The 26175-nt window shown below is 37.8% G+C and overlaps 1 protein-coding gene and 1 long non-coding RNA gene across 8 annotated transcripts in view; both read right to left on the bottom strand.

Moving 5' to 3' along the window:
* The window catches only part of LOC105480834 (pantothenate kinase 3), a 76096-nt gene that overhangs the window by 35510 nt on the left and 14411 nt on the right, over nucleotides 1-26175 (bottom strand). For 6 of the 7 annotated variants that reach the window (XR_011624477.1, XR_986618.2, XR_986617.3 and 3 more), the window contains exons 3-7: nucleotides 24364-24617; nucleotides 22219-22395; nucleotides 19412-19535; nucleotides 16964-17089; nucleotides 15685-15883 (exon numbers count right to left, since the gene is read on the bottom strand). Coding sequence is in view for 1 of the 7 variants with exons in the window: in XM_011740013.2 (XP_011738315.2) it covers nucleotides 15833-15883; nucleotides 16964-17089; nucleotides 19412-19535; nucleotides 22219-22395; nucleotides 24364-24617 (732 nt within the window). In the remaining 6 variants the exon portion in view is untranslated. Of the gene's footprint in view, nucleotides 1-6340; nucleotides 15884-16963; nucleotides 17090-19411; nucleotides 19536-22218; nucleotides 22396-24363; nucleotides 24618-26175 lie in introns of those variants that run through there. The other variant, XM_011740013.2, reaches the window with a different exon arrangement.
* LOC105480835 (uncharacterized) lies at nucleotides 19111-19405 on the bottom strand. The gene is made up of 2 exons (XR_986619.2): nucleotides 19271-19405; nucleotides 19111-19172 (listed from the first exon to the last, which is right to left on the bottom strand). It is a non-coding gene; the product is annotated as an uncharacterized lncRNA (long non-coding RNA).

Here is a 26175-nt window from a genome sequence, read left to right as displayed (position 1 = left end):
AAATCCTAGGGCATCTCTAATTTGCAGCTTGCTCTTAGACTAAGATTCAGGACAGCTGGGTGTGGGGGAGCGTGCCTGTAGTCCCAGCTAGTTGGAAGACAGGTGCGAGGATCGCTTGTGCTCAAGAGTTGGGAGGCCAACCTGGACAAGATAGTGAGAGTCTCTTTAAAAAAAAAAAAAAAGAAGAAGAAGATTCAGGGCCGGACGTGATGGCTCATGTCTGTAATCCCAACACTTTGGGAGGACAAGGTGGGCAGATCACTTGAGCCCAGGAGTTTGAGACCAGCCTGAGCACATAGGTAAACCCTATTTCTGCAAAAAGTAAATTTAAAAAATTAGCTGCGTATGGTGGTGCATAACTGTGATCCCAGATACTCAGGAGGCTGAGGTGGAAGGACAGCTTGAGTCTGGGTGTTTGAGGCTGCAGTGAGTCATATCGTGCCACTGCACTCTAGGCTGGGCGACAGAGTGAGACCCTGTTTCAAAAAAAAAAAAGATTCAGGATGGACATTTTTTCTTCACGACATTGAGAAGAGTTTAGACTAAGGCAGCATATGGAGCCGGGCACGGTGGCTCACGGCTGTAATCCCAGCACTTTGGAAGGCCAAGGCAGGCAGATCACTTGAGGTCAGGAGTTCGAGACCAGCTTGGCCAACATGGCAAAACCAGGTCTCTGTTAAAAATACAAAAATTAGGCCGGGCGCGATGGCTCAAGCCTGTAATCTCAGCACTTTGGGAGGCTGAGACGGGCGGATCACGAGGTCAGGAGATCGACACCATCCTGGCTAACACGGTGAAACCCCGTCTCTACTAAAAAAAAAATACAAAAAACTAGCCAGGCGAGGTGGCGGGCGCCTGTAGTCCCAGCTACTCGGAAGGCTGAGGCAGGAGAATGGCATAAACCTGGGAGGCGGAGCTTGCAGTGAGCTGAGATCCGGCCACTGCACTCCAGCCCGGGTGACAGAGCGAGACTCTGTCTCAAAAAAAAAAAAAAAAAAAAAAAACAAAAATTAGCCAGGCATGGTGATGCACATCTGTAATCCCAGCTGCTCGGGAGGCTGAGGCAGGAGAATCACTTTGAATCATGGAGGTGGAGGTAGCAGTGAGCTGAGATCGCACCACAGCACTCCATCCTGGGTGACAGAGCGAGACTTTGTCTATAAATACATAAACAAAATAGCATATTGGAAATGAACCCAAGAAAAAACAGAATGTCAATAATTTAGTTTGACTTGCTTGCCCAGAATGGGTCAAATCATAAATTTCGTAATCAGGGTCAAAAGAGAATTGAATTTGTTGACACAAGTATAAATGTTTATTTTGTATCTTTTTAGAAGAGCTTTATTGAGTTATAATCAATGCACAATACACCACACATATTTAAAAGACAATTTGGGCTGGGCGCAGTGGCTCATGCCTATAATCCCAACACTTTGGGAGGCTGAGGTGGGCGGATGACCTGATTTCGAGAGTTCGAGACAGCCTGACCAACATGGTAAAATCCTGTATCTACTAAAAATACAAAAATGAGCCAGGCTTGGTGGCGGGTACCTGTAATCCCAGCTACTTGGGAGGCTGAGGCACAAGAATTGCTTGAACCTGGGAGGCGGAGATTGCAGTGAGCTGAGATTGCACTCCAGCCTGGGTCACAGAGAAAAAGAAAAAAAAAAAAGGCAATTTGATGAGTTCTGCTATTTGTACCCACCCATGTGAAAGTATCACAGTGAAAATACTGAATATATCCACCACACCCACAAATTTCCTCCCTGTCTTCCTCCAGCTCCTGGACCCACACAACCAAAAAGAAGGGATACTTTCAACAAATGATACTAAAACAACTGTAAATCCATATGCAAAAAAACCCCTGAACCCTACCTCATACCATACACAAAGATTGACTGATTATAGGCTGAAAGATAAAAATTAAAACTACAAATTGTCTAGAATAAAACAGGAGAAAATATCCATGATCTTGATTAGGCAAAGATTTCTTAGGACACAAAAAGGATAAGCATAAGAAGCTGGACTTCAACAAGATGAAGCTCTGTTCCTCAAAATAGTATTAAGAAAATAAACAGATAAGCCATAAATTTGGAGAAACTATTCAAATATATATCCAACGAAGGACTTCTAACTAGAATATATGAAGAACTCTTACAAGTCAGTAACAAGACAACTCAATGAAAAATGGGCAAAAGATTTTCCCTTTATAAAAGATATATATGAAAGGCCAATAAGGATCTGAAAAGATGCTCAATGTCATCAGTAATCAAGGAGACACAAATTAAAACCACAAACAGACAGTATGTCACACAAGTAAGAATGGCCACAATTTAAAAGATGGACAATACTCATGGATACAGAGCAAGTGGAACTCTCAGACACTGCTGGAGGGAATGTAAAATGGAACCTCTTGGAAACTGTTTTCGAGTTTCTTACAGAGTTACCATACAATACAGCAATTTCACTATTTATCCCAGATAAAAACACAGGTCCACCCAAAGACTTGTATGGAAATATACAAGCAAATGGATAAACAAATTGTAGTCATTCATCCAAAGGACTATTTTTTTTTTCTTTTTTTTTTTTTTGAGACGGAGTCTCGCTCTGTCGCCCAGGCTGGAGTGCAGTGGCGCAATCTCAGCTCACTGCAAGCTCCGCCTCCCGGGTTCCCGCCATTCTCCTGGCTCAGCCTCCCGAGTAGCTGGGACTACAGGTGCCCACAACCGCGCCCGGCTAGTTTTTTGTATTTTTAGTAGAGACGGGGTTTCACCGTGGTCTCGATCTCCTGACCTTGTGATCCGCCCGCCTCGGCCTCCCAAAGTGCTGGGATTACAGGCATGAGCCACCGCGCCCGGCCCCAAAGGACTATTAATGAGCAAAAGGAATGCAGTACTGATACAATATGGATTAACCTCAAAACCATTATGCTGAGGAAGCAGACACAAGAGTACATACCACAGCAAATCTATATCTATATGAACAGAAAGTAGACAGTAGCTCTATGAAGTCTAGGGCTGGAGAGAAAGAGAGATTGGGAGTATCTACTGTATTGGTCCATTTACATAAAAACTCCAGAAAAGACAAACTTTAGTCTACGTAAGACTTTTTATGTAGTCTACATATCTACATACAAACTCTAGAAAAGACAAATGTTATCTAGAGCGAATCAGTGGGTGCTTAGGGATGGGGATTGGAGGGGACTGACTAGGATGGAGGCCAAGGGAACTTTTTGGAATGATGCAAATACCTTGGAGTGGTGGTTACATGGATGTACACATTTATCAAACTTATTTAAATGTACAGTTAGACTATTATTGTATAAGTCATACCTCAATAAAATTGATTATAAATAGGTCCAAACCCAAAACTAAACCAAAATCAGCAAGATTAATTACAAATTCACTGAATCATTTCTGAATAAACGGTTGTCCCAAAAACCTGCAAAGGTGCTTTAGGAAATCTAAAAACACAAGGTGTCAGAATATTTTATTCAAACTGTTAAAATGAGACAACTAAAAAAGCTGCTATGTAACAAGCAATTGTCTCTCTATCCATGGAAGATTGGTTCCAGGAACTTCTGCAGATACCAAAATTCATGAATGCTCAAGTCTGTTATATAAAGTGGCATATTTGCATATAACCTACACATCCTCCTACATGCTTTTTTTTTTCTTCTGAGTCTGCTTGCTAGGGAACTCCCATATACTTTAAATTATCCTTATGTATAATACCTAATACATTGCAAATAGTTGTTATACTGTATTTTTTATTTGCATTAAACTTTTAATTTTAGATTCCAGGGTACATGTGCAGGTTATACAGATTAACTCATGTCACAGGGGTTTACTGTACAGACTATTTCATCACCCAGCTACTAGGCCTAGTACCCAATAGGTATTTTTCTGATTCTCTCCCTCTTCCCAGCTTCCACCCTCAAGTAGGCCCCAGTTTCTGTCATTCCCCTCTTTGTGTTCACACGTTCTCACCAAGCTCCCATATATTACTTTTACTGTTGTATTATGTTTTCTTTCAAATATTTTCAATCCACAGTTGGCTGAATCCATTGATGTGGAACTCAGATACGGAGGGCCAAGTTACTTTTTTCAAGTTCAGGTGCTTGGGTTTTTTTTGAGATGGAGTCTCGCCCTGTCACCCACCCAGGCTGGAGTGCAGTGGCGCAATCTCAGCTCACTGCAAGCTCCGCCTCCCGGGTTCACACCATTCTCCCGCCTCAGCCTCCCCAGTAGCTGGGACTACAGGCGCCCGCCACGACGCCCAGCTCAATTTTTTGTATTTTTAGTAGAGATGGGGTTTCACTGTGTTAGCCAGGATGGTCTCCATCTCCTGACCTCGTGATCCACCCACCTTGGCCTCCCAAAGTGTTGGGATTACAGGCATCAGCCACCACGCCCGGCCAGGTGCTTGAATTCTTTTAGTGGTATTTAACGTTTTGTGTTTTTTGTTTTCCAAGAAATCTGGGGTAGCTGGACTCCAAACTCTTGCTAGAAGAAAATGAGCAAAATGGGCTTAAATCAAAAAGAATGTGCCTTCATAGTTTTGGTAATTTTTGCTACTGTTCCCAGAAACTGAAGATTATGTTTAAAGCCCTGGCTGGGGATGAGCACTTACTTACCTAAACATGTGGTCAACTGCACTTTTGGGATATTGCTAACCTCTGGGTAACATTAAAAACTATCCAAAAGTACCAATTTTCTATGAAAAGGATGTAAAGTTTCGGGAGCTAGTCAGGTTTTTCAGGTTTACTTAGGGAAAAAGTCAAATCCTAAACTCCACCCACCAAAACCAGACGCATTATCTTAAAATGGGAACTTATAAAGTATTGCCATAGAAAATGATCAATAGATTCTAGATGCAGAAATAATAAGGTTTGTTCAATACACAACACACTCATTAAGGACTATATCATAGAAAGTAGACATCCTGCTTTCAAAGGTTATTTTTTTTTTTGAGACAAGAGTCTCGCTCTGTCGCCCAGGTTGGAGAGCAGTGGTGCGATCTTGGCTCACTGCAACCTCCACCTCTCAGGTTCAAGCAGTTCTCATGCCTCAGCCTCCCGAGTAGCTGGAACTACAGGTGTGCACCACCACACCCAACTAACTTTTGTAATTTTAGTAAATATGAGGTTTTGCCACATTGGCCAGGTTGGTCTCGAATTCCTGGCCTCAAGTGATCCACCTGCCTCGGTTCCCCAAAGTGCTGGAATTATAAGTGTGAGCTACTGCTCCTGGCCACTTTTAAAATTTATATAGCACTGTGTATTGACTTCAGTACAGACTTTTCCCTCCTTGGAAAGTTTATTTAAATTAAAGACTTAAGTGTGTAGCCTTGAATGTTTGCTCTTTAGGAGCTTATTTCTAAGTGCTTGTGGAAGCAGTACTTCTACATTTGAGTAGCTAAACTACATTTCAAATCTCATCCATACTGCATCATATTCTCCTTTAGTCCAGATCTTAGATTTTTTTCATCCTAGTTCTTGCTAGTTTTTTTTAATAAAGGATATGTACTTCACAGGTCACATGGTAGTCATGTTCATGTTTTCAACCATTCCTATACACTCCAAGAAAAGACACTATGATCTGAAAACTATGCCCAGAGCCATGACAATCATACAATTTGAAAACACAGCCATCAAGTTTCCGACTTAGTGCCTCACGTATTAAGATGATTTTTTTAAACAAACTTAACAGGCCGGACGGATACCCCATTCTCCATGATGTGCTTATTTCACATGCACACCTGTATCAAAACATCTCACATACTCCACAAAGCCTGAAATCCCAGCACTTTGGGATGCCAAGGTGGTGGATCACTCGAGCCCAGGAGTTTGAGAACAGCCTGGGCAACATGGCGAAACCCCATTTACACACACACACACACACACACCCCCCCCACACACACACAAAACGAAATAAACACCTAACCAACAAACAAAACCCTAGCCAGGCATGGTGGTGCATGCCTGTAGTCTCAGTTAGTTGGGAGGCTGAGGCTGTAGTGAGCTATGACTGCACCACTACACACCAGCTCAGTCAACAAAGAGACTATCTCAAAAAACAAACAAACAAACAAACCCCAAACCAAAAAGCCAACAACATTCCTTTCTGATGCGGGATAACATGGTCTCGTCGGGGGAAAGTTTTCACATCTTAATAAATGCAAGTCTTAAATTTCATCAATGCCTTCTCTGTGCCACTGGGAATCTAGAGGTGAACAAGACTTTACAAAGTTCTTGCTCTCATGGAATTAACCACAACTGTGCATTTAATCGAAGTGAAAATGTGGGAATATGTAAGGTAAATAATAAAGGGACACATAGTAAACAACTTAGATAATTTATTAAGTAGAAAATAAAAAGTATGATTCTAACATCTATTTAGAATATGAACAAAATTAGAAACGGTTAAACTACAAGAAAAAAGGCAGAGATACTGAAGTTGGCTTAATGGTTATCCAACACAAACAAGCAAAACCCAAGTTACCTTCATGCAAATAAGCATTAAGGAAAAGAATACGGGAATGTTTACAGAATGTGCCATGGCAAACATTTTTCAAATTTACATAAGAAACTGTACATGAATGAAAAAATAAATTAGGTAATTTACAAGAAATGTTTTACAGATTACAACAGGCTATAACTTAGTTTATTATGAATAAAATTTGTAGCACATCATACATTTTTACATCACAGATTCAGTGTTAAAAGAATTCAGACATGATAAAGCTTAGACTTGACAAGAATAATGTAATAGACAGAATAAGGCAATTTACACTGAAATGGCATGTGGAAGTCAAATTAATCCCCAAATTAAAGGATTCCTTAGACTGGGACATAATAACATCTTCTGAGTACGATTTGGTCAATAACTGGTCATTAAGATAAATGCCATTCAATTTTAGTTAAAAAGTCAGCTTTTAGCTGTAGTTTAAATAAAAAGTAAAAGTACAGTGTACAAAAAAATAATAAAAACCATCTTAATATCACTTACATCCTAATACTATTAATTGTATTCGGGACAAGCAGACTAGGATATTGGTGTTACTTCTATAAAGTTACCTTCTATTTCTAAATGCTGTAAACTAAACTAAAACAGGTTCCACAGAAAAAGGTGGCAAATTCCAAAATGGCTTAATACCTGTGACGACTATTGACTGAGCCAGGTATGACATCGATGAAATTCAGACATACAATATAAAGTTGAGATAATCCCAAATTATTTTACATTATTTATATATACTTTACAAATTATGCAAACATGGAAATGTTTTCTTGGAAAGCTATTGGAACTGTAAGCACTGCGATGTATGAAAGAAAGATGTTTAGAAATACAAAATTTAATAATATCCTACAATTGAATTAGTTGCATATATATACCATTCAAAATCTTGATTTTAACCTCATTCACTCCTTTGAAAAATACATTCCTCGTTTGTTCTTTTAAACGCAAAATGAGTGGCAGTTGCAGCAAAAACACTGAAATTCTACAAGGAAAAAAATTGATTTACCCCAAACATATCTTTCAGCAGGAACTGTGGTACCTGAAATCCCAGTATCAGCTAATCGTTCGTTCGTTCGTTCATTCATTCATTCATTCATTCTTCATTCATTCATTCATTCATTCATGTTTGAGACAGAGTCTTACTCTGTTGCCCAGGCTGGAGTACAGCGGCATGATCTGCCCTCTGCCTCCCGATTCAAGTGATTCTCCTGCCTCAGCCTCCCGAGTAGCTGGGACTACAGGTGTGTGCCAACAAGCTGGGGTATTTTTTTTATTTTTAGTAGAGACGTGGTTCTTCCCATATCTATCCCCACTCACAATGATCAGAAATAAGAAACAGCTTTTTTAAAAGGGTCACTAAAAAATCCCAAATATATGTAACACAAACAGTCCGACTTAACAATGGTTTGACTTATGGTTTTTCAACTTTATAATGGGGCAAAAGCAATACATATTCAGTAAAAACTGTACTTCAAATTTCATCTTTTGATATTATCCTGGGCTAACGATATGTGGTATAATACTCTTATTTGAGATATTAAATCTTTCATTATAAAATAGGTTTTGTATTAGATGATTTTGCCCAGCTACAGGCCAACATTAAGTGTTCTGAACACATTTAAGGTAGGCTAGGCTAAGCTGGGATATTCAGTAGGTTAGGCGTATTAAATGTATTTTCAACTAACAGTATTTTCAATTTACAATGGGTCTACTGGAACATAACCCTATCATAAGTCAAGGAACATCTGTATTCCAACATTTATGAATAATTTTTTTTTTGTACAATGAAAAAGTCATAATGCCCATATAATTCTGAAGTTAACATAGTAAAAATTCCAGATCACCTTTACAGATTTAAAAGTACAAACATTTTAATTTACATAAAAAACCTTTCATATTACTTTAAGGTATATCTACCTGGCCATTACAGGCAATGACATATTAAGAGAACGCCATTCTACTGGTTTGGTGAGAATCCAATACCTAGTACCTATAAAACATATAACAATAAAAATTATGTAATAACTTAAAATTATATAAGCACTAAATATTAACTCCAAAACATGATACCAACTACCTGAAAAAAAATTAATTTAGTTATCCCAAACACGGCCATGAATGAAGCAACTTTCTCAGGACCCTGAAAACTGACTCATTTTCCATCATAACAAACCAAATAATGTTCAAAGAGGCAAGACCAGTGACCAACACTACTTCTAATACAATACCAAATATGACCTCACATTCACTGGATATACAGGACTAATGCAAATAGTAGTGACTGCTTTAAGAAAACATTTGGACTGTTTGGAAGTGGAAATTAATTATTCAAAATTTAGATACGTCAGGAAAGCTGGGATGATTCATTTTCACACCACCATTATCGTGAAGGGGCTATCCAAATACTCTTAACAGAAGGAAAGAATTACTCACTTTTTTAGGTCTTCAGTGATTATTACTAGGCTCAGTAGAAACCAGAAGACAATTATTCTCTTAAATATTGACAAGAGGCAGTAATATAAGTAAAACATTATTTTCTGAGATTATCTGATGATTGAAACAAAGTTGGCTGAATTCCTTAGGTATCAGAATAAACATAAACTTGATCATTGATACTTCATGGCAGATCACTTTAAGTGAGGTCAGAGTATTATTACAAAAAGACAATATATTTCTAATGTTTTGTTTACACACACCACAAAACAGTTAAATTCAAAATAATGTACACTCATTTTCATTATCCTCTATCCGTTTTCACATGGCTTTAAAAAGTGAAAGAATTTCTAAACTACATTCTCAAATGCAATAGACTGAAATGAATAAAGTGCTCAACAGAAAAAGATACAATGAAATATGAAAAAATTTTGCTTATAATATACAGAGTGGTTATAAAGAACATATGGAAATTACTATCCAGTTAAGCTTTTCATCCAAAAACACAACCCTAAAAATCAAGGCAGTATGTAACGGACTACTCTTCGAAGGCGGGCATACTGCTGGAGCAAGAGGAAACCTTTTCACTTTGTGCTACATCATTCTGCTTTTTACAGACACGATCTTTCAGGAACTGGCATTTACATTATAGCAATCACATGTACACTCAAAGGTAAAAAGAAAAAAAAAAATCTCAGAAGTTTTTATAGAGTCTAATATTTGGCAAATAATCTGAACCACTTGAAGGGCTTTCAATTACCAAGTGCATTACAGGCAATAGCACTGACTTTACCCAAACTAAGATACCACCTAATTTCCAACTTATTTAGGGTAGTTGAGCAAGGAACTGCCATGTCAAATTACATGGCAAGTTTACTAATAGACTTAGTCTTTGGAAAAGATGAGCGTAGAACTTAAAAAGCACTAGTTTTAAAAGTCTCTAATTAAAAGGCAATCTTCTCGCAGGGGCAGGGTGGTGGTGATGGGAGATTCTATATCCTGTGTTCTTTGCCTAGCCTCACAGCAAACTGACAGTGCTCCTTGCATTTGAAAAAGTTACCAGATTTTTTAAGAAGGAAAATTAAGCCCAAAAGTTACAAAGATTTTCTGGGTACAGAGGTCTACAATGCATTAAAGTTTCTTTTTAATCCTTAGAAATTGGCCCCTCAAAGTCCGATTTTAGAAATGAAGTCAATGGAATCATTAGATCTGCTTCAGTGAAGTACGTATGTTTGGACTGTTGGGAACTGTGCCCAGTGGACTCATACTATCTCAAATGTGATCTACTGGAAAGATTCAGGTCTCCTAAGAGAACTTGGCATAGTACCATGGTCAGATGGTAATAGACATACATAAGCATGCCATGACCCTAAAGCAACAACACACTTAAACTAGATAATAATTGTTCAGGAAGAACAATCCAACTAGAAAATTGGAGGTCCAGTTGGAGCAACCAGCCATTGCTATTGCAAACTGAAGAGTGTGGCCACAGTATACCAGAGAATGGGGCCTGGTCCAACTCCAGAGAAGGCCACAAAGACCAAGACAGCCCCACTACAAAGTTCATCCCACCATACTCATCCTTTAATAACAAACAATCATGAGGACAGAACAAAACGCCATCCCTCCAAGACCTGTCATATGTAAAGTCCTTCCTGCCCTTTCAACCAGAAACAGAGACTACAGTCAAGAAGATACTAACCACTCCTGCACTAATCTCTAGATTGGCTTCTCAACACCTGCAAATCCTTGAAGATTCTCATTGAGAAACAGAAGACAACATTGATTCCAGAGAGCTACTGAGAGAGCTGGAACATGATGGAAAAGACAGTGGGTTGTTGGTAGCTGGGTATTCTAAAGAGCGCCAGTGTGTTGCTTTTCTTGTACCATCCTAGCACTCTTATCTCCTGGATGTCCTGGGACACATCCTGAGTCCCCTACAATTGCCGAAGGATCTCATTAGTACTCTCGCTTTCTGTTAATGAGCAAAAACTTATGACTTTCAGGGCAAAATGGAAGGGCTACACTTTATAGGACAGCTGGAAGGATGGTAAAGCCCAGTATCACTGGGCATAGCTCTTCAGACCCCAAGATGATCTCCAGACCAAAGATCTGGATCTCCAGAATACCAACAATGATGCCCAGCTGGGTGAGAGCACTAAAGGTACCCCAAAAGGCAGTAGGCGAGATCTCTCCAATGTACATGGGCACAAAACCTGTGCAGAGTCCACATTACAAGCCAGTAACCAAGTGGCCCAGGATCAGCATTTCAACCAACTCAGCTTTGTTGCAGAATCCCGTAAGGCAACCATTGATAGCCAACAAATTGATGATAAGCATTGAATTGCACCTGCCAAAGTGGTTGACAAAGAGTGCAACAGAAAGGAGTCAATCATATCACCATTGGCGAAGATGGCCACAGACAAGGGCCAGGGGGGAACGAGCAACACCTCAGAGGGAGAGTCTTCTAACCTCTCTTTCAAAGTGTAATTGAGAAAGTCCTGTATGATTGTCTCAGGAGCACTGATGACTCCAATGTTGTAGCCAAACTGAATAGAAGAGGTGGGGTGACCTGGGTCCCCATGGCCCTTATCTAATTCTTTTCAAATATTCAAGAAAAGAGTTAGGAGTGGGATTCCAGAGCCATTTCTTCCAGTCAACAAAACCTTCAAAGTGTCCTTGGCAGCAAGTTTTCAGGTCCTCAGTAATGCTCTAAAACTCACGCATCATTACAGCATCTCTGCGTTCTTGCCTTACCACATTTATCTCAGACCCAAACTTAGTTATTTCTTTTTATTACATCTGAACCATCAAAGCTAAATATTTTATTCTATTATGAATAACAGCAACAAAACCACGTTTATCCCAAATAAATGTTACAGGAATCTAATAGATGAGCTGTTTTGAAACTTTATGGGAGTCTGAGGCAATACTGCAGAATTACTACAAGGATCAATGTTTAGTAAACAAAAGCATAATAGCTCCAAAATTTGTAAATCCTTTTACCTGGGAATTTATTCTCTCTTTTGTATTTTTGACAGTGATTACAAAGTTTTTCAGATTTTTATATTGGCAAGTTAACACTGGAGGTCCAATAGTTTAGTGAAGTTGTTTGAGTCTCTTGCTAATCAATGGTTTAGGAAGCAGAGATACTTGGGGATAAAACTGACTTCTATACATTACCAGTAAATCTAGATGTACTTTGTTTAAAGAGCTTAAAAAACTGTTTACATTACACAAGGTAAGTACCACTACGGGTTTTTTTTTTTTTTTTTTTTTTTTTACAAACCACAGTTTTACTTAACAGAGTTTTCAGTAGACTCAGAGATGCATGATAAAGACATTTCCCCATGTAGTTTTCGAATTTTACACTCAAGTTCTTACATTTGATTATAGGCATGAGCCACTGCACCCAGCCTCAAGTGTTTCAAATTCAGTTTTCTTCACCTAAAGACATGAATGTATGAATTATAAGAGTGGTTATTTAGGAGGAAAAGCATGTAAAGGTAAGTTTTTAGAATTTAGACTGAAACTTTGAATTCATGTCAGTCAGTAGCCATTTTAAAACCCTACAATGACTTCGTATTCTTTGCTTTAATGCTTCCATTGTAGTGACTAAATATTTGAGCCAAAATTCCATTAGTTCAATTTATTTTAAAAGTTTCTGATTTGTGTATCTGTACAGGTAAGAATCTTAATTGAATGATAGTAACTACAAGTTTTATACCTGTGGCAAATACTGTATTAGCATCTATAGATTTAGGGCAATCTTGAAGGAAAAATAGAATGGTCAGAGTCTAAGTTATTTCATCACTGTACTTTGGTTAATGTGGAACTATGATTCATATATTTTGTCCTTTCAAACTGAAATTACCTGCTAAAGTGCACGTAAAGTGAGCAACCATCTCACCACTGTGGCTCTTAGCTTTTCCCATATGTAGTCTAGAATTACTGGAATAATAAGAACACAAAATCATAATGAAGGCTGACAAAGATTATAATTTTTTATTAAGATCTCAAGTAACTCCCTGTAAGCTTACTGTGGTAAATAGATTTGGTTCTAATACCACAATGCCTCAAAGCTCTATGTTCTTAACGGTGCTGTCTTAGTAGAAATAAAACGTGAACCATGTGTGATTTTATCTTTTCTAGTAAGCACATTAAAAAAAACTGGAAACAGATGATTTTTTTTTTTTTTTTTTGAGATAAGAATCTCACTCTGTTGCCCAGGCTGGAGTGCAGTGGCACAATCTCAGCTCACTGCAGCCTCCGCCTCCTGGGTTCAAGCGATTCTTCTGCCTCAGCCTTCCGAGTAGCTGGGACTACAGGTGTACACCACCACGCCTGGCTAATTTTTGTATTTTTAGTAGAAACAGGGTTTTGCCATGCTGGCCAGGCTGGTCTCGAACTCCTGACCTCAGATGACCCACCCATCTTGGCCTCTCAAAGTGCTGGGATTACAGGTGTGAGCCACCATGCCCAGCTAAGATTCATTTTAATTGCATATTTTTCTTTAACCCAACATTTCCAATGTTAACATTTCAACATGTAATCAATACAAAAAATTAGGAGATATTTAACCTTTTATTGTCCCTAGTCTTCAAAAACCAGTGTATATTTTACACTTAAGAGCACATTTCGGCCGGGCACAGTGGCTCAAGCCTGTAATCCCAGCACTTTGGGAGGCCGAGACGGGCGGATCACGAGGTCAGGAGATCGAGACCATCCTGGCTAACAAGGTGAAACCCCATCTCAACTAAAAAATACAAAAAATAACTAGCCGGGCGAGGTGGCGGGCGCCTGTAGTCCCAGCTACTCGGGAGGCTGAGGCAGGAGAATGGCGTAAACCCGGGAGGCGGAGCTTGCAGTGAGCTGAGATCCGGCCACTGCATCCCAGCCTGGGCGACAGAGCGAGACTCCCTCTCAAAAAAAAAAAAAAAAAAAAAAAAAAAAAAAAAAGAGCACATTTCAATTCAGACTAACCACATTTCAAATGCTCAACAGCTACATATGGGTAGTAGCTGCTGTACTGGACAGTGTGGTTCTAGAACTACCTCTTACAAATGAACACTATCAGTGTCCTTGAAAAACTTTCTTATTTGAGCTAGTTTATTTTATACAAACAAACTGTATTTATTATTCCTGAAAGATCTCATATTGGCATCCTGCCATTTCACTGTAGTGCCTATCATTTTTCCATTGATACTGATAAAGTTGCCCAAGACACATCTTCCCACATAGAGGAAGTAAGAGGAAAAAAACCCTTTTGGATAGAATCTATTAAAACTCATCCCACTATTCCTATGTACATAAGTAACACTGCGTCTGCTGAGTGGAATTTGCATTTGGAACTTCAAAATTCAGACTCATCTACCTTTCCAAGTTAGACAGCTGGGGAAAGAACTTCCTAAATCTTAAGGATGAGGGTAGAGGGCTCAACCACACTCCAGATTCAGGCAAGGGGAATAGGAAAGAGTGAGATCAGAGCATGGTGGCCTCTTGCGGGGGTTCCTTTGATGGGGGCTGTGGGGGAGTGGAAGGCATTATTTTAAGGGGATAAGAAGCAAATGGAAGACTTGCTCCAACTCTAGAGTTTTCATAGAGTTAGAGGAGGTGAAGAGATTTATTCCTGCCATGGATCATGGGCGCTTCTATAATCAACTCCTGGTTTTGCACTATTTTTATAAATGGAGATTGGACCTTGGTGACAGCCTCTCTTCCCCTTTTCCTATGTTGCTCAATTTTCCTTTCCCTCCTAGGTTCTTACACATTTCAAACCCTTGCCAGTAACAGTATTTTAGTTATCAGTTCTCACCATTCCCTCTGGTGGTTGAGCCTTTGGATAAAAATCCACATGGCTATGGAGTGAGTTTTGTTGGAAAAGGTGACCTTTCTCTAACTGCACCTCTATTTCTGGCTCCTCAAACGGCAAAGGGTGATAATAAGGCATGGTAGAGGTTTTCCCATTTTTCAGTGACTAGATTGTGAATATTTCCAAATGATTTTTCTATTATTAATGTTACTGTGGTTGTTTTAAAATAAAAGCTCCTAATGTACATATGATCAAAACAAACAAACAAAAAAGAGCACAGTGAACTCAAATCATATTCCATTACAATAGTCCCAGGACTTCATTAGACCGACTTCCAGTAATTAAGCTTCCAATCTTAAAATGTTAAACATTTCAACGTGTACTGACTAATTCCTGTAAAATACAGAAAGTGCAACATCACCAAATGTGCATTTCCCAGGATTCATTTCAGAATTCTCATGAAAATTTAATAATAGTATTTCAGTTAATTACGGCATTTGAGAAAAGATACTTATGGGGAAAGATCACATACATGCTTTGGGTGATATGTTAAAAAAAAAAAAAACCTACAATAATTAGTAGTATTGCCTTAACATTTCTAAAATCACATAAAAATGATCATCTTTGATTGCCATTTCAATAATTTTGGATACAGGGTATGTTATTTTCTGCTCACTAGTAATCAAAACATAAAACAGACTTGTAACAAATATTCAGAGTCGATTATTTTCATAAGCTAAACATTTCCGAGACTTTAAGATTTGTGTTTGAGCATACAGTACTGCAATGTTGGCTACATAAAATTTAAAAATCTTTTTAAGAGGAAGCTCAATAATCAGAGGCTGTATTGCATTTAAGGATTTAACACTGGCTATATACAAAAGGGAAAGCATTTCAATGAGAAATACTTCACGTTACCAAGTTCTCTCCTTTAATATGGCAACATTCAGCAGCTTATGCTACTCTTCTATCCTTTGGTTCCCAGTGACAAACAATGCAGTAATAATGCCTCTGGTTTTAGTTCCTCTTGGACGACATTTATTAGCAGAGAGAGAGACCTGATGCTTTAGCTGAAATTTGGCAGCCCAAGAAGTGCACCAACTGCTCCAAAGTATCCCTGTATAATTTAAAAATAACTGTTATGTAGTGCAGCTTTTAAATTAGCATATAATATTAACCACTTGAGAACACACAACTATGCACAATCTATCTGTTTAATAATATTTGGAAACCTACCAATTTCTGCGTTGTTAGCTATTATAAAAAATCTTCTGAATCTGTATTCTTGATATCTACACAGCTTTGAAATATGTATTTTTATTTATTATTATTATTTTTAGAGACATGGTCTCACTATTTTGCACAGGCTGGCCTTGAATTCCTGGGCTCAAGTGGTCCTCCCATCTCAGCCTCTTTAGCTGGGACTATAGGCTCACACTGAAATATGTATTCTAAAAGTGTGGCCTTTAGACACTAAAGCTTCCAGGACTGTAACAGCAATTCTGCACCCTCTCCCCTTTACTTAATAAACAAACTAACTTCCTCTGGCTGTGCCTGACACTCACACGGCACGCCATGTGGAACTGCACAAGGGCACACCATTCTGATTTGTATTGTGTGAGCAGTGACAATGAGACAGGGAAGCTTTTAAGAGCAGAATAATTTGAATCTGTGTTACTAATTTGTAATGATACAGCCATTTGACTTTGATCACAAAATGATTCAAGTTAAGTTAATCCAAAACATTATGTGGACTGATAATTGCTCAGATCAGAATTTAACTGCATGTAGTAAACGAATACTAAAAAATTTGGGGGTGCTTAGCAGGTTATTATAATTCTCTTCCCCACAACTGAAACTGAAGTGAAGGAACCAATATTCTACCTAAGGCTAGGCACGGTGGCTCACACCTCCAAAGGATTGCTTGAGGCCAGGAGTTCCAGACCAGCCTGGGCAACAAAGACAGATTCTGTCTCTACAAAAAATATTAATAAAAATAAATTAGCTGGGCATAGTGGTGCATGCCTGTGGTCCCAGCTACTTGGGAGGCTGAGGTGGGAGGATCGCTGAGCCTAGGAGGAAGAGGCTGCAGTAAGCCATCATCGTGCCACTGAACTCAAGCCTAAGTGACAGAGCAAGACCCTGTCTCTTAAAAAACATGCTATTAAAATTCACAAAAAACATTTTCCTACCATACCTCATGTTCTAGAAACAATGCTTTTAGTTGACCTTTTGACCAATAATCCAGTGCATACGCCAGAAGTTTCATTGAGAGGGTATTGACACGTAAAAAGTTTCCAACAAAGACAACTCTGTTTATTTTCTAAAAGAAAAGAACAAAGAAAAAACTTGTAAAAATAATTAACACATTTTACAATATAAAAGGTTTCAAAATATTTATTTAAAGATGTAAACAACAACTACCCTTTATCAGTATAATACCTACTACATTCCTGGCATATAGCTCTATAATCCTGAGTATTTAAAAATTAGTTCTGCACACATCATCCAAAATCCACAAAACGTATAACACCAAGAGAGAACCCTAAACTATGGACTTTGGGTGATGATGATGTGTGCACAGGGTGATTGACTGTAACACATGATCACTCTACTGTGGGATGTTGAGGATGGAGGGCTGTGTGTATATATATGGAAGGTGGTATATGGGAACTCACTGAGCTTTCCACCTAATTTTACGTGAAACTAACACTGATCTAAAAAATAAAGTCTACTTTTAAAAAAAGGTTCTAGAAAGACTCCTAGCAGATGATTTCAGGTAAGACTTGTTTTTGAAAATGGACAATAAATAGCCCCCTTACAAAGTCATTTGGAGACATATTATTGATGTGATTAAAAAAAAAAAAATCAAAACATGGTAAGTACTATGAAATGCATTTATGATAAGTAGCAAATTTGGCCCATATATTGCACATTATTGATGTGATTTAAAAAAAAAATCAAAACATGGTAAGTACTATAAAATGCATTTAGAATAAGTAGCAAACTTGGCCCATATATTGCAATGCATGTTGAACAATGACATGCAACTGTGGATTCTATAGAATTGGAGAGTAATACTGACTGGGGCACTGGCACGTGCATTCCTCTAGGATTCTAGCATTCTTTCTCCATCCCCTGCCTGATTAATCAAATCATTCTCTCTCTGCAAAGATTCCACACTAATTTGGTTTCTTAGATATCTCTATTAGGAAATCTTAGGGGAACTGGTGTTTGAATCACCAGAAAACTTATTTCGACTCTCACAATATACTGACTTTTGAGTAGAAATCTTTGTACATAAGTTGGGATACTATAAACCATGGCCTAAATCATTGTTAACTCAATTGGTCAGTGGAAATTTAGACATAAAGGGCTAAGAATAAAGGTTTCAAATTGTTGTCAGCCCCCAACATGGCCTACTAGTAACTCCATCAACCAACTAACACTTAAGTTTCTTAAGTTATTAAAAAACTGATGAGATCAAGTTCTGGATTTAAATATAGAATAATTCAGAGGATTTGCATAGTTGTTCTCTCTGCTGGAAGCTTTCTCCCCAAAATGTCTACGTGTACAGTTTCCCCCTCACCTCCTTCAAATCTCTGCCTAAGAATCACATTTTCAAGAAAGCTTTCCTTTAGCCACTCAATTACTTGGCAATTTGTCCTCTACCACTCTCTGCCCTATTCCCAATCCTCTTTATCCTGTTTGATGGTCTCTTTTTAAAAAAATAGCATTCATCACCTAATACACACTAAACAATTTACTTAATATGTCACTAGAATGAATGCAAGCTCCACAAAGCCAGATCTTTGTTTTCTTCGTTAATATATTCCAAATACCCAGAACAATGTCTGGCATCTGGTAATCAATAAATATTTACTCAATGAATAAATGAATGAATGAATGAACAAATGAAGGCTTCCTTCAAAAAGCATATTTCCCAATCCATTTAAAGTATTTGATATTTATAAAAATTAAATGGGCAAATATATCTATTATTATATAAGGAAGCTAGAATTAAATATATATATTCTCTTCCAAACAAAGAATCCCAACTATATGGTCAATCTAACAGTATATGCTTTTCACATTTTTCTTGGAACAATAAACACCACTCAAATATCATGAAGAACAGGTCTCAATGCCTTCATAGCCCTGTACAATGCTGCTTGATCCATATGCAACAAGGCAGCACTGTAAAGAAGCCGAGGGCAGTAAGAAAACTTCCAAGAATTTCACTAATCAAATGCAACATTAAGCACTGGTGGTATAGTGGTGAGCATAGCTGCCTTCCAAATGCAACATAAGACTAAAAAAAAAATGCTTTCACAAAATAGTTACCTCAAAATATCTTATGCTTAGAATTTTCTTTTACATCCTCAAGGGATTTAGGTTGTGTTTTTCTGAAAAAAAATTCTGAATAAATTTCTCCTATTTCAATTTGAATTATCTGCTACTTTCTTTAAAGGTAATATAGCAATTGGGTACATAACATATATACCTAATGAGTCTTGGCGTTTAATGGGCTACATCTCAATCCCAGAGGCCTCCTTAGGGAAAGTGAAGAAGCCCTGCTAGGTGTATATAGGACTCCAATTCACATTTTTGATAATTTGAGTTTTGCAGTTTTTTTTTTTTTTACCTCATTAACAGCACACATTCGTGCCACAGAACCAATGTTATTGGTGATAGTAACTAAAGTAGCTCTTGCCAGATCTTCTTTACTAACAGATTCTCGCTTCTCCTTATAAATCATATTCCCAAAACTGCAGAAAAATGAAAAATAAAGTCAAATCTGCTGAAAACAAGCAACATTTTACATATTAACAGATATATCTATAACTTGGATATTTTTTATAAAATTAGGACCAAAAAGTAGAAACACATAGGGATAAGATCAAAACAACCTAACAAAAAAAATCTATGCAAGAGTAAAGTAATACCTTTCAAAGAATTAAGGTTAAAATGACAAAAAAAAAAAAGCATAGTTATTGTAAGAAAGCAAAGATTACCAAAATATCTTCATTTTTAAACCTGATTCAAAACAAATTAACAAAGTCAAAATTACAAAATGTTTCCAAAAGTATCTCAGCTTTAACTTCAAATTCTTTTTCATTCAGTCACAAGAAACATTTATGACATACCAAGCTTTGTGCTGGAGACACAGATAGTCCCTCAAACAGAGAATTAGTCTAGTGCAGCACTGTCCAATAGAAATAAAATACGAGTAATATATAATTTCATATATGTTCTATTAGCCACATTAAAAAGGTAAAAATAAACGTGAAATTAATTTTAATTGTACATTTCATTTAAGCCAATATATCCAAATATCGTCATTTCAACATGTGGCACTCAAATGCCAAGTGCCTGATGTGACTAGAGGCTACCATAATGGACAATGCAGGCCTAGATACAAAAGACAGCAAGAGAAGCGCTAACAGTAACAGGAAAAACAACAAACAAAGGCTAACCTCAGAAATACAAAGAAAAAAGTATCTTTTATTAAGTGGTAAGAGAAAAAAGTTAAGAAGGTATGAGGCAGGGCTTTTCAAAGCAAAGGGACCAGAAAAAGCCAGAGAAAAAGAGAAGGAAAATCTTAGGCAGAGGCAACTAAAGGTTAAAGGCACACAGAAATGAGAAATGAAAACATCTATGAAATCACAAGATATTTGGTCAGAGTGAAGCGTCTATGTGAGGGAGAGGCAAGATATATTATTGAAGAGTGAGACAAAGTCCACTATCAAAGGACACTGGATTCCCTGACAAAGAACTTGGGGCGCACAAGCAACAACGGTTAGGAAGCATAATGAGAGACAAGACTGATAAATAACAGAACAGTAAATTTAAAATATTTAGGAATCAATTTAAAAAGCTATGTATGGACATATTTGGAGAGGCCTTTTTAAATGTGTGAAAGGCACAAAAGTAGCCTTAAACAGATAAGCTAAGTTCTTCAACAGCAAGACTCACTATAAAGATATCATCTGTCCAAGTTAATATATAAACTTACTGAGATTCCAAAAAAACTTTTTGTAATAGAGAAAATGCTTGCCAAGTTCATACAGAATATCAAGCAAAGAAGTGAAACTAGCCCTTCTAGAGATTAAAACATACTTTTTATGCCTCTATAAAGCTGAAAGTATAATGCTGGTACATCAACAGAATGAAAAGCCAACATATGTAAAAAAGCCATCTCAAATCAGTGAAATAAAGATGGATTATTAGACATTAGGGCCTTCTGGAAAAAAAAAAAAAAACCCTGAAATATGAAAGCATGATCTGTAACTTACAAAATACCCTAAGATAAACTGTAAGTAAATCAAAGATTTAAGTATAAAAATACCACCATTAACATATTAGAAGAAAACAAGGGTTTATTCCTTTATGTATTTGGAATGTAGAAGACTTACTTACTATGAATCAATATCCAGAAGCCATAAAAGAAAAGACTGATAAATTCAACTGTATAACAATCGAGCAGAAAAGTAGAACATGAACAACAACTCACAGAAAATAAAATATGCAAGGCTCTTAACCCCAGTGTTGGTAGGAGAAATGTAAATTAAAAGTACATTAAGGGCCAGGCACAGTGGCTCAGGCCTGTAATCCCAGCACTTTGGAAGGCCGGGGCGGGTGGATCACCTGAGGTCAGGAGTTCAAGACCAGCCTGGCCAACATGGTGAAACCCCGTCTCAACTAAAAATACAAAAAAATTAGCTGGGCGTGGGGGCGGGCGCCTGTAATCCCAGCTACTTCGGGAGGCTGAGGCAGGAGAATCACTTGAACCTGGGAGGCAGAGGTTGCAGTGTGCCAAGATGGTGCCATTGCACTCCAGCCTGGGTGACAAGAGTGAAACTCTGCCTAAAATAAAATAAAATAAAATGAAATAAAATAACATTAAGATACCATTTCTCCACCAGATGGCGAAATGCAAAAGTCAGCACTCTACTGGTGAAACAGGCACTTTCATTTACTGCTAATGAGAGTGAAAAACAGTACCGCTCCTTTGCATAGTTAACAGTATCTCAAAAATGCATTTGCAATCCAACTTTTGGGAATTTATCCTACACATGTATAACATAAGGACAACAACATGTAAAGATTTCTAGGCTATATGGATACTTTAGAGTATATATACTATGCCATATAATGGTAAATTACCTTTTGTATATGGGGAGAAAAGTAAGAATATGTATTGGTATGTGCATCGAGAAACACTGGAAGGACACTCAAAAATTAAAAAAGAAAAGTTTCCTACAAGGTGCACTCAGGGTAGACTTCTTAATGTATACTTAATTTTTAAATGACATCTATGTTCAAAACTTGGAACCTAAAATGGGTAAGAGAAAGCACCCTTACAACTTTCTGTTATACTGTTTTCCAAAAACGTAAGCAACTTTAATTACTTAAGTTCCGTAACTTAAATAACACAAATGTTAAACTTACCTAGATGCTACAGCCCAACCTGGCAAACCAAATCTTTCGTAATCTCCTCCATAAATATCACGGACCAGCTTGTCAGCTTGTGTGCTATCACCTTTGGATGCCATTTCAAGAGCCTCTTCAAAACTTTCACAGCCAGTCAATAAACTGCATAAACCCAGAAAGGTACCCCCTCCAAGGCTAAAGAAAATAAAGAAACTTGCTAAGTTGCATTTATACATTGTATTCTTTCTCTAAAGTAAAAGGGTGGATCATTCATGTATTCAATAAACACACAGAAAAAACCCATGACTAACACTAAGTGCTGAAATAACATAATGAAGGCAACAAAAATTGTTTAGTAAAACCAAACTTGTTAGATCAAAGAATAAACCAAAGGAAAAAAAAAATCACTTGGTGGAAATAAGAGGAAAGACCTCTTAAATATCTCCCAAAGTCTTCAGCTAATACCTTACACTCTGTAGTTACCAAAAATAAATTTTTGTGTGTGCATTAAAAAGGAATAAATGTTAAAAATCAGTACCATATTAATTACAAAGAGAAAATCTGTAATTTTTCTTTTGAGACAGGGTCTCACTCTGTCCCCTCAGGCTAGAGTGCAGTGACCATGATCATAGCTTACTGCATCCTTGAACTCCTGGGCTCAAGCAATCTTCCTGTTCCAGCCTCCGCAGCGGCTAGACTACAGATGCACACTACCACACTGGACTAATACATATGTATATATTTTTGCAGAGATGGGGGTCTCACTATGTTTCCCAGGCTGGTCTTGAACTCCTGGTCTCAAGCAATCCTCCACTATGGTCTCCCAAACTGTGAGAATGACAGGCATGAACTACCATGCCCAGCTTTGTAATTTTAAATGGTTTCCAAGAAATGATTTTGGGAAAGGCGTATTTACTTGGTCTGACATGGATGAAATCAATTCAATGTGATACATTAACATTTAACATGACCTACACATAAATACAATGAGTAAATTTATGTCCAGCTGGCCAACACATCAATTACAGAAATTTATTTGCTTCTATTATTCTTCTGGATATGCTCACAGAATGAAATCATATCTAATTCCTAAACTCTAAACCTTTGCTCCCTAGTCTCACCTAAATTTCCAGCAAGTTCTACCCCTGAATCACTGTTGGATTTAGTTAACAGACTGAACTTCTTTTAGAGTTAACCAAAGAAGGTAATAGTAGTGTATGATTCTTTGGCATAGAGAATTACAACAGGTGAACTTTTAACCACTATAAAAATAAAGTACTAATTAAATATAAGTATAATTTAAACAGAATTACTACTTTAAAATTAAAATGAGTTTTTCCACAAATCAATCTAAAGTATCCCAAAATCTTTCTTCCTTAAACAGGAATCTTCACCTCTCTGTAAAAGTTGATAAAATACATAAAAGAATCATGAGTTTTAAATCTTATTTCTCATTCGTATTTCAGGTATCACAGAAAAGTATGTGGGCTATTTGGGAACATTAATGTTATCACAAAAAGAAATCACATTAATTCATCCTATAAGAATAAATTACAATGTTCCCCAATACTGCAGTTTAAATGCTCATCTATTCAGCACGTTGCAAGCTAGAGGTTTACATACATTAATATCTATTAAAAAGTGAAAAAATAGGTAAAGAAGAAAAATGCTTTGGAAAAAAGAACAAAATATAAACATAGTAAAGTTTTAAAATCAATAGAACACTGTTGCCTCCAAGTAAATGCTCTTCCGTTAAATTCTAGAAAAAAACATTACCAGACTCATTCTAGATAAAAATTCACTTTTACTATTATGGAAATTTTGATCCCAACTGATGCTGACTAATAAACATTTAATAATTTCAGTTTGAGTCTTGACATACATATCCTATAAAAATACATTATCTGTTGGCTGGGAGCGGTGGCTCATGCCTGTAATGCCAGCACTTTGGGAGGCTGAGACAGGCAGATTGCTTGAGCTCAGAAGTTCGAGACCAGCCCGGGAAACATGGCACCCTCTTTCACACACACACACAAAAATACATGTTTGCTGTTGTGCAAAAACATGCTCTTTTACTGGTGAAAATGGCATTATTATACTGATTTCATAACTTCTGTGTATAAAACAATGTGAACGCAGCAATACAACCAAAAAGGTCACTACCTTGTCCCAGTCACTCGTTTATAGTTGTCTTTGGAATGGACTGCTAAAATACTGACTCCTGAGCCAATGTTCACTACAAGCAGTGGATAGGGATCATCCAGGTTAAAAGGCATCTTTTGGCATCGCTCAGGTTCTGAGGCATTAGCAAAATAATAGCACTCGGCTTGTCCATTGAAACTGACAGAGTCTATATACAGCAAGCCCTTTACAAGGCAGTCAAGTTCATCCAGTTTGTGCAGGTGGAGGTTTCCAATCTGTTAAAAAAACAACAACAAAACAAAAAAGGATGACGTTCAAAAACACTCGCCTCAACTAAATGATTTTCCTGTATTACTTTACAAAAATTAAAAATAATCTATGACCCCACATTTTCATTTTGTTTCATGTCAAAATCTCTTTAGGGATTTCACCTAGTCCACTGGTCCTCAGTGAGGGTGGTATCACCTCACTGCTAGCTTTCTAAATGATGGGGAGGAAGGAAGAACCAAGCTGACATTTAGTGGGCAGGGACTTGTGATGTTAGACATCTTTAATAGGTGGGACATTTCTGCAAACCAAAGAATTATCCCATCTATGCATTATCTTTGAGTGTTCTGCCAGTCGTTTTTATAGTGGCAGTAGGAAAATTATTTGTAATTATCTGAGGCTAGAGAAGAACAAAGTTATTTTACCTGTCAGTGTATATAAATACAAAAGTATTTGTCCCATGGATTTATTTATTTATTTATTTATGTGGGGAAAAGAAAGAGATCAGCCTGTTATTGCGTCTATATAGAAAGAAGTAGACATAAGAGACTCCATTTTGTTCTGTATTTGAGATGCTGTTAATCTGTGACCCTACCCCCAACCTTGCCCTTGCAAGAGACATGTGCTGTGGTAACTCAAGGTTTAATGGATTTTGGGCGTGCAGGGTGTGTCTTTGTTCCTAGAAAAGCTAGGTATTGTCCAAGGTTTATCCCCATGTGATAGGATGAAACAATGCTGCCAAAAGGTTTATCTCTAGGCACAGGATTTTCCTTTAAACTTATTCATGTCACAGAGATCCTTGTTCTTACGTCTTACTGCTGATTTCCTCCCTAAAAACGATCCTATTGTCCTGCCACTCCCTTATCTTTAAGATGGTAAAGATAATTATCTATAAATACTAAGGGAACTCAGAGACCGGTGCCCGCGTGGGTCCTCTGTAAGCTGAGTGCCGGTCCCCTGGGCCCCCGCTTTTCTCTATACTTTGTCTCTGTGTCTTATTTCTTTTCTCAAGTCTCTCGTTCCACCTAACGAGAAACACCCACAGGTGTGGAGGGGCAGGCCACCCCTTCATATTTATTTTTGAGATGGAGTCTAGCTCAGTCACTCAGGCTGTAGTACAGTGGCATGATCTCGGCTCACTGCAACCTCCACCTCGAGGGTCCAAGCGATTCTCAGCCTCAGCCTCTCGAGTAGCTGGGATTACAGGTGCCTGCCACCATGCCTGGCTAATTTTTGCATTTTTAGTAGAAATGAGGTTTCACCATATTGACCAGGCTGGTCTCCAGCTCCTGATCTCAGGTGATCTGCCCACCTTGGTTTCCCAAAGTGCTGGGATTACAGACGTGAGCCACTGCACCCAACCCACATAGTTTTAAATATATACTATATTTGCTAGGAAACGAACCACCATATAAAGCAAGGGAATATTGTACTTCTTACTGTTTGGAATTTTACCAAGTGTTTGTTTAGCATGCTGGAGGATCATGTCAACAACAGCAATGCCATTTATGGTATCTGATTTTCCAATAGAACATACCGTATCAATCTGGCATGTGTAGCTTTGGT

The sequence above is a fragment of the Macaca nemestrina genome, chromosome 6, assembly GCF_043159975.1.
Source record: "Macaca nemestrina isolate mMacNem1 chromosome 6, mMacNem.hap1, whole genome shotgun sequence".
Lineage (NCBI taxonomy): Eukaryota > Metazoa > Chordata > Mammalia > Primates > Cercopithecidae > Macaca > Macaca nemestrina.
The sequence above is the reverse complement of the archived record's forward strand: the minus strand, read 5'-3'. Positions and strand labels throughout refer to the sequence as shown.